The 14,722-nt window shown below is 37.2% G+C and overlaps 1 protein-coding gene across 2 annotated transcripts in view; it reads left to right on the forward strand.

Moving 5' to 3' along the window:
- slc4a3 (solute carrier family 4 member 3) overlaps positions 1-14,722 on the forward strand; it is a 108,334-nt gene that overhangs the window by 13,338 nt on the left and 80,274 nt on the right. For both annotated transcript variants that reach the window (XM_049484888.1, XM_022680181.2), the window contains exon 2: positions 9,604-9,756. In XM_049484888.1, the coding sequence (XP_049340845.1) occupies positions 9,703-9,756 (54 nt within the window). In that variant the 5' untranslated portion in view covers positions 9,604-9,702. The remainder of the gene's footprint in view (positions 1-9,603; positions 9,757-14,722) is intronic.

Genomic DNA, 14,722 nt, shown 5'->3' on the forward strand with positions numbered 1-14,722 from the left:
GAAAAACACATACATGGTTGTTCTGGATGGGAATAAAATCACAGAGGAACCCCTTATAAAAGAGGAAATTACCCCAGGACTTCCTAAGAAACTAATCCAATTATAAGACCTCAGAAGACATTCCTATGTTTACTGGTTGTGTTGGGTCATAGATTAAATGGCATTATGACCCATGCTTCCCATCTATTTTAAAACTGGTACCATTTTATACCATAAAATCACTGTAGAAGGCCCTGGTTTGCATTTGGCTATAAAAGCTGTTTCACATCACAGTTTTTTTTGCATAAATGTGAGACACGTGTCCTGGTCGTGTTGGAAACTGGTGAAGTGTAAAACAGATAGCTTGGTTACCCCGTCAACCAGACAGCCATTAACCAGGCGCTTGCTATATTAACCACGCGTAATGCCTGCAGCTCTGGGGACGGTGAGAGTTGAGTGAAAGCAATAGCTTTATTTAGAGCATGGTGGCATGCCTGTCATTAGGCTGTGGATGAGCTTTATTTAGATAACCCCGGCTCTCTGCGTTACGGAGAGGCCGCGGAACGCTGAAACAATGGCCTGCTGGAGGCGAGCTAACGAGCACATTCCCTCCGGATTCCAGGCGCCTTATCTCATCAAGCTTTTCTATAGACTGCGAGAAGCATTCAAGCTAGCAACGGTCACCCACGTAACTAAGCCGGTCCTTCTGTTTGTTAGCTAATAGCATCACTTTTGAAGACAGAATGGATTCTCAAGGACTCATAGAGGTGGACTGTAGCAGCAGTTTCAAAAGGCTAGCGGCAGTGAAATTCCTCAGCCACGAGGGAATCATTTAAAACCATTACCTGAACCTGTCTTCGCTTTCACAGCCTAATTGTTGGTGTTAAGAAACCATTAGTACAAACATTTGACCTAGCAGACTGGAAAGAAGCCTAATGTGTGCATGGTGGATGATTTACAATGGGCTTTAAAGGTGATATGTGAGCTCCGGGAGGAAGTATCTGGCTTATTTCCTTTAGCATGCACATTCACAAAGCTAATAATGAATACATACATCTTGAGTGACTGCCAGTCTGTGCTGCTGACCCTGCTCTTGCTGTGCTGTACACATATATGGTCTTTATAATGTTCCATAATATAAGCTCTGAAATATTTTTGTTTTAGAGTAGTTTACATTGTTCACCACTTATAGTGTAGGTAAGGTTAATATGAACATGAAATCACAATGCATAGTTTTACAAGTATGTGACACTTTAAATGGTTTAGGTCATTAAAGAAATCTGGTTATCCATGTGGAAATGTAGCCTGTGCTGGACATAGCAAATTGTTGTTATGTATACTAGTGCTTTTCTAAAAAAAAGCAGAATACCACTGAAAAGTTACTTTATTTCAGTAATTCAGTTTAAACTGTAAAACTCATATATTATATAGATGTATTACACACAGAGTGATCCATTTTAAGTGTTTACTTATTTTATTGTTGCTGATTATGGCTTGCAGCCAACAAGAAACCCAAAAATCAGTGTCTCAGAAAATTAGAATATTATATAAGACCAATTGGTACTTTTCGCAAGTTGTGGACAGTGTGCCAAATCCTGCTGGAAAATGAAATCCACATCTCCATAAAAGTTGTCAGCAGAGGGAAGCATGAAATGTTGTAAGATTTTTCGGGAAAACACTGCAAAGACTTTGGACCAAACCATTATTGTTCATCAGTAAATTTTGCATTTAATTTGGATAATTGAAAATTAAGGATCAGAGTCTGGAGGAACATAAAATGGATAACTCTATGTGCAATACATTTATATAATATATTTCACATTTTGAACTGAATTACTGATATAAAGTAATTATATTAGGCCCACCATGCTAACCATTTTTGTTTGGTTGATATTTTGCCCCCAAAGTATTTGTGATAAACAATATAATTTCATTATATAACAGTTATACAGAACAGAACAAATATTAAGAAAAATGATTTTGTTTAAAATAATAGGTGTGCCAAATAAAAAAAAAGCAAATAGAAATTATCATAACAACACATTTCTACCTCAAAACTAAAGTGCAGCATATTTCTTGCATGCTTAAATTAATACAGAAAATAGCATTACAAACAAACCAGAATTTACAGTATATTAGTATATCACGATATAGAGTTTTGTGATATTATTGCGTATGATATGATATAGCTTCATATCTTTGGTGCCAACATACTAATGTGGATACTGAGACAATAACAGCACATCTAACATGCTAATATTTTGCTAGGCTTTAAAATAAGCATTAAAAGCATGTGTACGCTGGACTGTCTTGTGGCTGACTTGCTGTTAAATATAGGTATGCAAACGCTTGTTTATCTGTGCTGTTAATTAGTAGTGCATGTCCATGTCCACCTACTGTGAGCTCCATATTAAGAACACTTGGCTCGTTGCCTGACTTTGCAGAAACTGGAAGCATTGAAAGGAAAGATGCTGAGGCATTGTGGGAAATGTAGTGTCTGGAGTGAATTTTCATGGTCATAATATTGTGTGTAGTGAGGTATAGTTTAGCTTCACAATCAAACGACAAAGTGTATTTAAATTGAGTGAAGAACACTCCTCGATAAATGGGGTGCCATTGGTTCTAAGTAGCATTGTGCTAGAAACTCCTTTGTTAAGTCTTTGACATCATCAGTTTGAGAGAAATTTTGGCGGGAACTCTGGGATATTACATAACATTTTTTTTTATAAATATTGTAGATAAAAATATATTAAGGCTATAAAATGTATTTAAAAAGTAGCAAATTAACAGAAATCCTGTTAAGAGCTGTGTTCAGTACCTAGTCTTTGCCAAAAAATTACATTTTGTTTAGTTTATTCCAAAAATATTTATTTAAGTGCATCACTAGTACAGAGCAAACAAAACTATATTTGCAAAGCATAAACAGATCAGACTTTAATGACCAAAATATTCAAACAACCAGGCAGACAAAACAAACCAGAGAAAACTACTGAAGCCAGAATACACAGCCAGTTGGGTTGGCAATACTTTGCAAAGCACAGTACAAACTAAAGGGGTATTTATAAAGGTATATACCATATTTTATGGATTATAAGGTGCACCATATTATAAGGCGCACTGTCAATGAACGTCTATTTTCTGGTCTATTTTCATACATAAGGTATACCGGATTATAAGGCACATTTAAGGGACAATAGTAAGGGATAAGGCTGTTGTCATGTTTCCCTTCTAATTCAGCAGGTCTTGCCACTGAGGGGGTCTAAGTAAACAAAACTGTAATTCTTAAAAAAAAAACATTTTCTTTCAAACTCAAACGAGGACTGGATGTTATTCTACACAGATTTCTGAAAACTGAAACTCCTGAAAACTGTTTATTTGGGTGAGTAAAGCACTTCCGTTCATTTACAGTAAGCTTAGATTTCCAATATTTTAGCACTGTTAGCAGCAGTGCTAGCCGCAGTTAGCAGGGCTTAGTGCTAGTAAACACCGCCCGTCAGCGCTACACTGAGGAACCCTGAGTGTTCCGGTAAGCCAGCGCACTATTAGCTAGCAGTTTGTCCCACGTAGATAGTTTTAACAGGGTAAACACACAGACCACAGTCGGATATACTCACCTCTGAACGATGAAAGAGCTAATGCTGCAGTTAGCGGCTAATGCTAATACTGCTCCAGCCTTTGTGCTGGAGAAACTTCACTGCAACTCCTGTATAACGCTGTAATTCAGTGGAGTGGCTTTACTGCTCCTTAATACCTGACTAGTAGAATTCATACATAAAGGATTTTAGGTGCGCCTTATAGTGTGAAAAATACGGTAGATTAAACACATGTGAGTCAGATTTTAGGACTCTTTTAGATTAAACATTAGACAATGATTATATAAACAGTTTCTGACTGGATGTGGAAGAGACATGTAACTGAGTTGTAAGTGAGCGGTGGATGATGGGAATAATAGTCTATGATGTTGTGACTAGGGGTGTGCCATATCGTATCGTACGTGATAATATGGCAAAAAAAATTGAATATCGTGAACAATATTATACCCTGAAATATCGTGCCATACCACCCACCCCTAATTATCACATCAGATAGCTACTTTTTTGCTGTTTTTAGCAAAAGAAAAATTCACACTGTTCTCATTTCCCACTATATATCTACTAGAGACAGATTATATCTGTCCAGTATCATTTACTTTACTTTAATTCTGGATATATGGACATATTTCGAGTGCTTTATTGGTATCATGACATTCTGGATCATTGACTTCTGTTACAAATCTAATAAAATTATTTTTTTAATATCTCAGCCATATCATATTGCATGCAATAATTAAATTCTAAATCATTTATCTAATTCAGTGTTTTTTCATATTGCCAAAAGTATCGTTATTGTGAAAATACCATGAAATATCGTGATATTATTTTAGATCCATATCGCCCACCCCTAGTTGTGACAAATATATTCTATATATATAAAAAAATATTGCAATGTCAGTTTTTTTCCAATATTGTGCAGCCATTATATTATATTATATATTATTAAATTATTATTTGTATTTATATGTATTTATATGTATTGTTTAGTTGTTTTGACATTTATCAGTTTTGTAAAGTAACAACAATGCATGTTTACCCAAAACCCAAGCTTTGGTCTTGGCTCTGCTCGTTCCTTTATGTGATTTTTTGAGTGACCTCAGCCAATCTCTTTTTATACGCTCAGCTCAGCAGTGGGAACTCATGCTGACACGCCTCATAAATCATTTGTGGCTCTCTGATGGAGAGAGAAGGGAGGAGGAAGTGAAACTGAAGCAGTAGTCACATGCAGGAAACAGCTGTAGCTCTACCTCCATTTTTAATTTAGCTGTATTTAAGCCAGACCTGCACAGTTGTTGATACACTGAGTTGCTGGAGGCTGAGGAGATGCCTCAGGGCCTTCAAGCTGAGAAACACACGCACTGACTGGGGGTCGAAAGTGACTGAAAACTGGGTAACATCCAGGAAAACAGTTCTCATGCTTTTTTAAGGGGGATGACCTGCCCTCTCTCCTATTGCCCCACTGAGTAATTACAGACCAGAAATCCCCGGCATGTTTACATGGACGCAAAGCACCTGTTCTTTTCCCAGGCGAACACCAATCAGATCTGTCCGCTGTTGGTAATGCTGGGGTTATTAAATGTTCCCAAGATGCCTTGTGCGTGCATTGGTACATTAATAGCAGTTTTCCACTTGGGTTAATTGCGGAAGGCAAATGAATCATTTGAAAGAATCGCCTGGCCTATAAATACGCTTGCTAGATGGTGTCCCTGCTGTGTGTATCTGCTGGTGGCATTGAGGGATGGGTGAATGCCTGAAAAGAGAAGCTTCCTCCCAGATCCAGTTCTGACAGGAGATGCAAAGCAGGATTGAAATGAAGACATGACAGCTTTTATTGGAGCGTTTTATGTAAGCAGATTAATTTGATTTTAAAAATGCCGTGTTGTATTTGGAAGCGTTTGTGAATTAACCACATAATGCCATTTTAGCATAATAATTTCTATGGCTGTTAGAAAGTATTGAACTTTTGAAGTATTGTGATATTTTGTTTGTGGTGCGATACGATATATTGAATCTCTGAAACACGAATGATTTTTAATTGATAGATAACAGGTAGATTGGTGTTAGACAGTGAGTGTGTTTAAATATACTTCATAAGCCAGTTACTGCAGAACGTTGCATTTTGTCAGCAATGTGATTGACGCATGATTTGCTTAATTATGATGACTAGGGTAATCAGATAAAGGAAATGCTCAGAGTCGGACCATAATCGGATTATTGCTTCCCACCCAGCCAGTAAACTCACAGAACACGTTTACAACTCAAACTTCATGTTGCATCAAACAACACTTGTTTAACCCGATTATTTACATCTTTTAGTTCCATTTTCATCTCATCTCATTTTCCGCTGACTTATTTCTATATCTGTTTTCATGCATGCTTAATCTTAATATGATTTTCATACCTTACTTTGATATAAGAAATTGATTGTACCCTTTCTTTCACTCATGGTGTATTCTAATCACAATTCTAGTTCCTTTCTGAAGTGATCTACACAAGAAATGTGGACATGTTAAATGAGATATCAAACTATTTATATTGAAAGTGCTGTTGGATGGAAACTTCATAGACAGGATTAAAAACAGAGGGCCCTATTTTAGCGATCTATCTATAGCGCACTGGTCAATTGTGCGTCACGCTGCTTGATTTAGGGTCTGTGTTTGGGCCAACAGCTCATTTAAGGAATGTTATTTTATTCTTTATTCTGTTTATTGTTGATGTAAAAGCTGGATCATTTGTGTGTAACAAGTGGAGATGTACGTGCGCTGAGGGGGTGCAACTCCCAGAAGCGGCTGACTGTTGACTGTTGTCAGGGTTTTAATCGATCAGTGGCGCACCTGTATTGCCTGCTGCCAAGATAGAAACACTCCAGAAATTAACCTGAACACACCTCAATTTCAGACCACCACACCCATCAGCTCAGATATATATTTAGAAACTCTGACACTTTTTTAACAGCTTGTGCACAAGGCGTGAAAATAGACTGTTGACAGGGTGTAAGATAGCAATAACCATCTCAATGTGCCTTGTGCAGGGTGTACCATAGTGTGGGGACAGTTCCTCATTGGCTGACTAGAAGAGGAAGATTAAATGTACAGATGTAAAAAGAACATAGAAATGTGACACTATTACAGTTTTACTAAAATTGAATTCAAAACATTGCAATGTATTGCCTTGCTCATAGTTATCCATTACATTACAGTAAACCCTGTGTAATATGTATTGCATCACATAAAGCCTATAGATTCATCATATTTACATCACCCATACTGGCACAGTTGTGCAATAACCAGCTGAAAGTCACTGAGTGCGTTTTCACAGCACCGACATTGACATTTCCAGACTGAACTGTACAGTCTATATATACACTATACATGTATGTTATAGATTGTCATATGCGGTGCCTGGCTTTTGTTTGTCACTGATGACTGGCTTGCTGAGCTCCAGCAGTTATCCTGCTGTACGGCTGTGCTTTTGGCTGCTGCCACTGCCACAGAAACAGAACAGAAGCAAGACATGAGTCACCGGCAGCAGCAGCAGCAGCGGCACTCCCATCAGGGCTGTTTATCATACTGAGAAAGATGACACAAACGCACACACACACACACACACACACACACCGCCAAGTTTATGTACCCATCTATGAAATGGTATCTGTATAAAAAAATGAAGAGCACACTATTAACTTTGATCTGTATTAATACAATGAGACTTTATTCCAAGTCATTTAAAACTTCACTTAAAAATATTCAGCAGAAAATGATGTAACTAAACACCGTGAACACAGGAGGCATGTTTTTAAATGCCGTAAAATAGAAGTTATATTGCATCTACTCACTCAGGGAAGCAATATTCAGCTTGGGTTTTGCCCACTGGGCTCACTGTAATGTGTGGGGAAGATCAGTACTGTACATTACTGTACATTATCAATACAGTATCAGTACATTTTACTCCCATAAATGCTCAAAAGACATGTACTATATCCCTTAATTAATCATGGGTGTGTTTTGGGTGTGCAGCGCATCAGTGTAGCCAAGATAGGAACGGTTGGACGTCTGATGGTTGACCGTTGTCAGGGTTTAAATCAGTCAGTGGCACACCTGTGTTTTTCGCTGCCAAGATAGCAATACGGCAGAAATGTATCTGAACACACCTCACTTCCAGACCAACATGCCCATCAGTGTAGATTTATTCCTGAACTTCCTGTTGCTATTTTACCGGTGCGAGTACAAGGTGTGAAAATAGCCTGTTCACAGGGTGTAAAATAGCAATGAACATTACACGGTGTAAGATAGGGCCCAAAAGAGAAATCCCGGTCAAATCCTATTTTGATAAAGCCAAAGGTGACAAAAACAGTCCTCTAAACTAAAAAGAAGAAACTTTACAAGGAACCAAAACTAAAAGGGGAAATCATTCTTCCCTGATTCAGACCAGAATGGCTAAAAGTTTCTTTTCCATCCAACTTGGAACATGTCCAGATGTGTGAATGTAATGGATTTGTACAGGACAATTTGTATAATTATTACATATTGCTTCGGTTAAAAATAACAAAAACTAATTATGGGAGTTATGAGATTTAAAAAACTGAAAATATTATTCCCATTGCTCCCATTTGACTACAGTTTTTTACATTTCCTGTAAATTTCACTCATTTTCTAAAGTGTGCAACATTATGCAATAAGTGTCACAGCAGGATTTACATACAGAACGAGTGACTCACATCATTATTACATCATGAAACTGATTAGTTTTACCAGGCAGAGTAAATGCAATGCATGTGATGCATCTGTGTGTGCATTAATGTGCATCCCTAATACATCACCCCACCCACCCTCCCACACACACAAAGCTCAGACCATAACACAGTGACGGTGTTTTATGCATGTGTGTAATGTGACCCAGATTGGCTGGACTGAAAATAGGAACAGATGCTCAGTAGGCTGAGGTACTATTAGAGCCTTACCTTTTCTTAAGTGTTCTATTAAACGTGTGCATGTCTGTTTCCTCCAGGTTAAGGAATCATCTGATACTATATAATATTGTAGTGATTAAAACTGGGAGAGACCTGTTTTGCTTTGATTTCAGCTGCCAGACTGTTCCAGTTAATCTTGCTGGGACCCGGCCCTAGATTAGCCCTTGGCTCACAGGTGTGCCTGATAGCCAGACGACCAGCACCTGCCCAGGTGTGATCTGCATTTCAAATAAATGCCCTGCCTGTGAAGCAGCTGTGTGAAAAATGAGTAGTTTTATGGAACAAAACTTATATTTAAGACGAGAACAGTTGGCTTGACTCAAAATGTGTAAAAGGCATGTATTAATTATCTTAAATAATCATAAATGTGCTTTGGGTGTGCATGGGTAAAAATGTATTTTCTCTTGCCATTCCCTTTAAAAGCCAGGTGCATTCTGACTTTGGTGCACAGTGCAGCATTTCTGACTACTGTGAAAGTGTGCAAGCAGGTCATTTCAATGTTATTTCATTTGGTATTTTGTTTATTGTTGATGTAAAAGTTGGGTCTGTGCACTGCTGTGTGTGTCTACACAAGATGAACAAGCAATGAACGTCTGATGGTTTACTGCTGTCAAGGTTTAAATCGGTCAGTGGCGCACCTACATTTTCTGCACATTTTCTGTTAGTACAATAAACCTCATTTCAATCCTGAAATATTACTGTGTCCATCAGTTATTAGATAAATCAAACTGAAATGGCTGTTGCAAACACACAAATATTTGGAACTAAAAATGATTAAGATTAATAGGGGTGCCCAAACTTTTTCATATGACTGTACATTTTGTAAGATCACAGCTGGTGCTTTGCAGGTGATTATATACCAAAGACTAATGTCCTCTGCTTTTGGGTCACAGTAGCAGAGTAGCAGAGACATATTTGGTTTGGTTTGGTCTGAAAAATGTCCGTGGTGGTCTGAGTCACACGTCCTTGCTGTTTTCAGTGTTTTAAGGGCTGTTAGTTCTGGATATGGAGGAGCCTCTGCAGTGACTGTATATGTATGTGTGTGTTTTTGCCACCCCACAGGTTATGCCACCCCACAGGCTGACTGGAAACCCAACCGTCAAAGAGAAGGGCTGATCCCAGACCCCCCACACTCCCGCTGCTGTGCCCCTCCCTGTCCCCATGGCGACAGGAGGCCATGCCCCCGAGACAGATGTGTTGATTAACCTGCATCAGGTAAGACATAAAGAGGATGAGCATATTTACTGTCATTAAATGTAATCATGTGACTAGGGTTGAAACTGTATGAGATTTTCTTGGTATGATAACCTTCTCAGAAAATATCATGATTTTACTATACAGCTCTGGAACAAATTAAGAGACCACTTCAGTTTCTGAATCAGTTTCTTTGATTTTGCTATTTATAGGTGTATGTTTGAGTAAAATTAACATTGTTGTTTTATTCTATAAACTACGGACAACATTTCTCCCAAATTCCAAATAGAAATATTGTTATTTACAGCATTTATTTGCAGAAAATGAGAAATGGCTGAAATAACAAAAAAGATGCAGAGCTTTCAGACCTCAAATAATGCAAAGAAAACAAGTTCATATTCATAAAGTTTTAAGAGTTTAGAAATCAATATTTGGTGGAATAACCCTGGTTTTTAATCACAGTTGTCATGCATATTGGCATCATGTTCTCCTGCACCAGTCTTACACACTGCTTTTGGATAACTTTATGTCTTTATTCCTGGTGCAAAAATTCAAGCAGTTCAGCTTTGTTCAATCGCTGTGATCATCCATCTTCCTCTTGATTATATTACAGAGGTTTTTAATTTAGTAAAATCAAAAGAAACGCATCATTTTTAAATGGTCTCTTATTTTTTTCAGAGCTGTAAGATGCTTTGTCAGATTTACCCTAAAGCATTAACAGAAAAATGATAATGCGCAGAATTTTAAATGTGATTAATCACAGACTAGTACTTATCACATGCACTGTAGGATTTAAGACTTCTATTGGATTTAAAGTGGGATTTAATTCCTGTGAACAAGTGGGATTTAGTGGTTTTACTGAGCTGATTATCTCACTAATACTTGTTGACAGACTGAGTGGGTTAGCTGCAATGATAACAGTTGACAGTTGGGACTAGCACAATGCAAACTGTTTTTCTGAGCTTGATTACTTGCTGATAGTTGTTGATAGTGTTGATGATCCATGCATTAATTTAGTGGTTATGCAGAATAATCCAACACTGCTGTTTTAAGTTAGCCTTTTTAGTGGTTTGGAGGTTAAATCAGTTTTGCCTCTCTTTGCTTGCCTTGTTTCACCAATACCATTAATAAGCAAACATGCACAGCATGATAATCATGCATTTCTTACTACGGTATACCACAAAACAAGTTACTGATTCAAACCTATGTAATGATATTATAATAATGAATATTTAACATTTTATGATTTGCATCAATAAGTGTAAAGAAACATTTAATATTGTCTTGATTCTACAGTATATTGAACTATTACCTTTAGTAAAGAGAGCAGTGGTGTCTCAGTGTTTGGAGTGATGGGTTAGCGATTACAGGGTTGAGGGTTAAATACTCAGGTCTGATAGGATGCTACTGGTTGGCCTTTAAACAAGACCCTCAAGCCTCTCTGCTCCAGGGGTGCTTTAGCATGATTGATTTCAGCTGTACAAGCTGGAACAATGAGAATACTATAGTACAGGTCAATCACATGACCCCACGAGTGGACCCAGGAGTGGATAGCTTAAACCAAACCCCAGACCAGCGATGTCAGGAGGATCAGAGATTGGTTTTCTGGATCGTTCCACTGCTTAAAAACAGCTTTCATGGTTGACACTCCCAGGTCCAGATAAAAAAGGCTAATGTTGTTAATGTGAAATATTTGAAAGAGCCAATGGACACATTTATATTAACATTCATGGTGATCTTATCCATTCCAGAGTAACTTGTAGAACTGCTCATCCATTTATTCAGAAAGTGTAAAGACCAATAATATCTCATAAAAGATGGTGTAAAAGCAACCTTATATCAAAGGAACCAATTGTTTTGCCACGCATGGTTGTCCTTGGGATAGAACCAGCAATCTTTCAGGCCCCTCATGCTTCTCTAACCTTTAGACAATGGCTGCCCCTAACTGTGCACAAGTCAGACACTTTGGTGCCAGGGCAGAAAAAAGTCTAGATGCTTGTCTTTGATGTATGTCTGGATCTTGAATGTCTTTTGATCACTGCATCAGATAGGGAGGGTCTGGTCCATTTTGTCTTTGTAGACCAGTGTCAGCATTTTATATCTGATGCATGCAGCTATGGAAGCCACCAAAAAGAACACATAAAATGATAAAATGGCTGCATTTAGGAAGAATGAAAAGTATATTAGTGGGATATAAAATAATATCATAACATTTAATGGTATTTTCGGCAAGGACGATACTCTTGGCAATATGATAAAACCTTGAATAAAAAAAAACTTTTTAGCATACACTACTGCAACAAGATGAAAATTACATTTTATTATAGCATTCGATATGATATGGCACATCCCTAACTGAGATATATAAAAAAATAAGATTTCTTTTATATTTGTAACAGAAGTCAATGATCCAGAATATCATGATACTAATAATGCACTGCATATATCTCCATATATCCAGTATTATATTAAAATAAATGATACTGTAAAGATATAATCTGTCTCTAATTGATATATAATATAATGGGAAAATAAGAACAGTGTGAATTTTAAAAAGTAGTACCCTGATGTGATAATTAGGGGTGGGTGATATTTTCACGATATTTTCAAAAATGTTGGTGATATTATTGCATACGATACGATAGGGCACACCCCTAGTAAATTATACGTTTTATTCAAAACTTAATAAATTGAATAATTACACATGGTTACACCATAAAAATAAAAATAAATATTGAAGAGACACTGATATTGGATTGAAAATCAAGCTTTTAAAACTCAAAGCAATGTATGGCTTAAATCAGATTGAATAAGTTAAGAAAGATCTCTAGAGGTTATGTCCTTTGGCCTCGTATTTAGCCAGACTTTTCTACTTGGCCCTCGATGCTTCTGATGTTATCTCTGGGTCATGAGTGGCTTGACATAAGTAATGCGATAGTTGTAGCCCATGTCCTGAAGATGTCTTGGTCTCGTGTGGTGGCTCCTGAAGCACCGAATCCTTGTACTCCTTGTAAATCTCCCTAAAATTGCATTATTAAATGGCATTTTCTTGACAATTCTTTCATGTCTATAGTTATCCCTGTTGCTTGTGTCACTTTTTCTACTTTAGGTAGTAAAAGGTGCTGAAAACAGCACTCTGTGAACAGCCAAAGACTGCCTTCTAGACAACTGTCAATAGTCAATAGTCTGAACCAAACTGAGATACCAATAAAAGGATTAGGAACCCTTTGCAGGTGTTTTGTGTTGATTGGTTGATTAGAGTGTGATACCATGATGTAACAATATTGAACTTTTTCACAAAATTCAAATTTTCTGAAATATTTATTTTTGGGATTTTATTAGCTGTAAACCATAATCAGCAACATTAGATTAAATGATTATAATTTAATTAGATCACTATCGATGTAAAAAAAAAAAATCTGTATAATACATGATTTTTACTTTTTAAATTGAATTAGTGAATTTGTGGAATGCTTTGTTGAATACCCCTCTGGAAAGGCTCTAACAGAACAAAAGTGTAACAGGGCTCAAGATTGAACCCTGTGGTACTCTAGGTTTTGATATCCCAAATGGTTACCAAATAATTTACTATAGTTTCTGTATTCAAATTAATGTCTAAATAATAATAATAAACCTATTTTTGTTTTTTCTCTCTGTAAACCCTCTTCTTCGCCTCTTGATGTAAGAAGTGAACGGGTTGGGTGTATCTGCCGGCTCGCCATGCTCGCGTTTTCTCCAGTCTGGTCCGTCTCAGCCAGGTTAAGTGATACTCAGTGGCTTGTGTGTAATCATCTCATCCTGAGAGTGAGTGAGAGGTTGCATTCATGCTGATAAAGTGGAATGACTCAAATATCTCCAATTAGAGCCAGGGCTGTTTCTGTCTCCTGAGAGACGCCAGGGGAGCGCTGGGGGAAGGGCCGCTGGCAGTGTGCCTGATGTGTGGTAGAGGTACTGGGTTAGCATACGGTACTATGCTGTGGACAGTACACCTGTCATGGCGCTGTGTAAACACGGGGAACCAGATTATCAAGGTCCCTGTGCTCTGTTAAAGGTTACAGCAGTATAAACTTATGTTACTTTTTTTTTTCAGTCTGATTTATTTAATACAGCTCCTGTTTGAGTTGACCATTGCTCTCTGCACCGGATGTCTCTGGAGAGGAAGCAGTAAATAGGATTGTGTGTTCATTAGGTGGTGGAGAGCAAAACAGTGGCTGTCACAGCACAGACATGGCTAAAAACACAATTTAAAAATAGCAACTTTTCACTTTTTTCTTTCATTTACAAAAGTAGAATGATGTATTTAGCTAAGCCAGGTTTTCCTTTAATTTTCAAAAGTAGAATGATGTATTTAGCTAAAAAAGCAAAGACAGCCTATATATTTTAAGTTTTTCTACATTAAACAGGTTTTAGGCAGTAAAGATTGAGCAGAGCTTGAGCTGAAGCTGGAGTTACAACTAAAGCATGTTTAAAGGCTTATAACTGGAGTTTAAAAGCTTTACACATTGCCCGTAGTTCTGAACATATTGATATTATTCTGTTTAAGTAATGGTTTTGGTATTAAACATTTTTGGTGGTATATATATATATTTATTTAGTGAATTGAAAATATTTTTGGGGGCTTCTATTGAAAAAAAAATGCAACCTATTTATTAAGGGAAAAAAAACTATTTAACTTGAACTAAAAACTAATGAATGTAAACTAGTTATAAACTAGTTGAACTAGCTGTACACTTAATTTTAATATAATGAACTATGGACTTATATTAACTAATTTATTCAAATTAATATGAACTGAACTTCAAACTAGTTTATTTTAAATGTGATCTGGCACAACACTGGAAACACCTTCAAACAGTGGACCTAATGAACCTGGTGCCAGCCCTTTCAATTTACAGCCTACGTTAGCAATGTTGAAAGGTTTCATGTAGCTCCACACAAGATACATAGTGCTGCACTATGTGTCCATTTTCAAGCTGTTATTTTAAGG

The sequence above is a fragment of the Astyanax mexicanus genome, chromosome 11 (assembly GCF_023375975.1).
Source record: "Astyanax mexicanus isolate ESR-SI-001 chromosome 11, AstMex3_surface, whole genome shotgun sequence".
Classification (NCBI taxonomy): Eukaryota; Metazoa; Chordata; class Actinopteri; order Characiformes; family Acestrorhamphidae; genus Astyanax; species Astyanax mexicanus.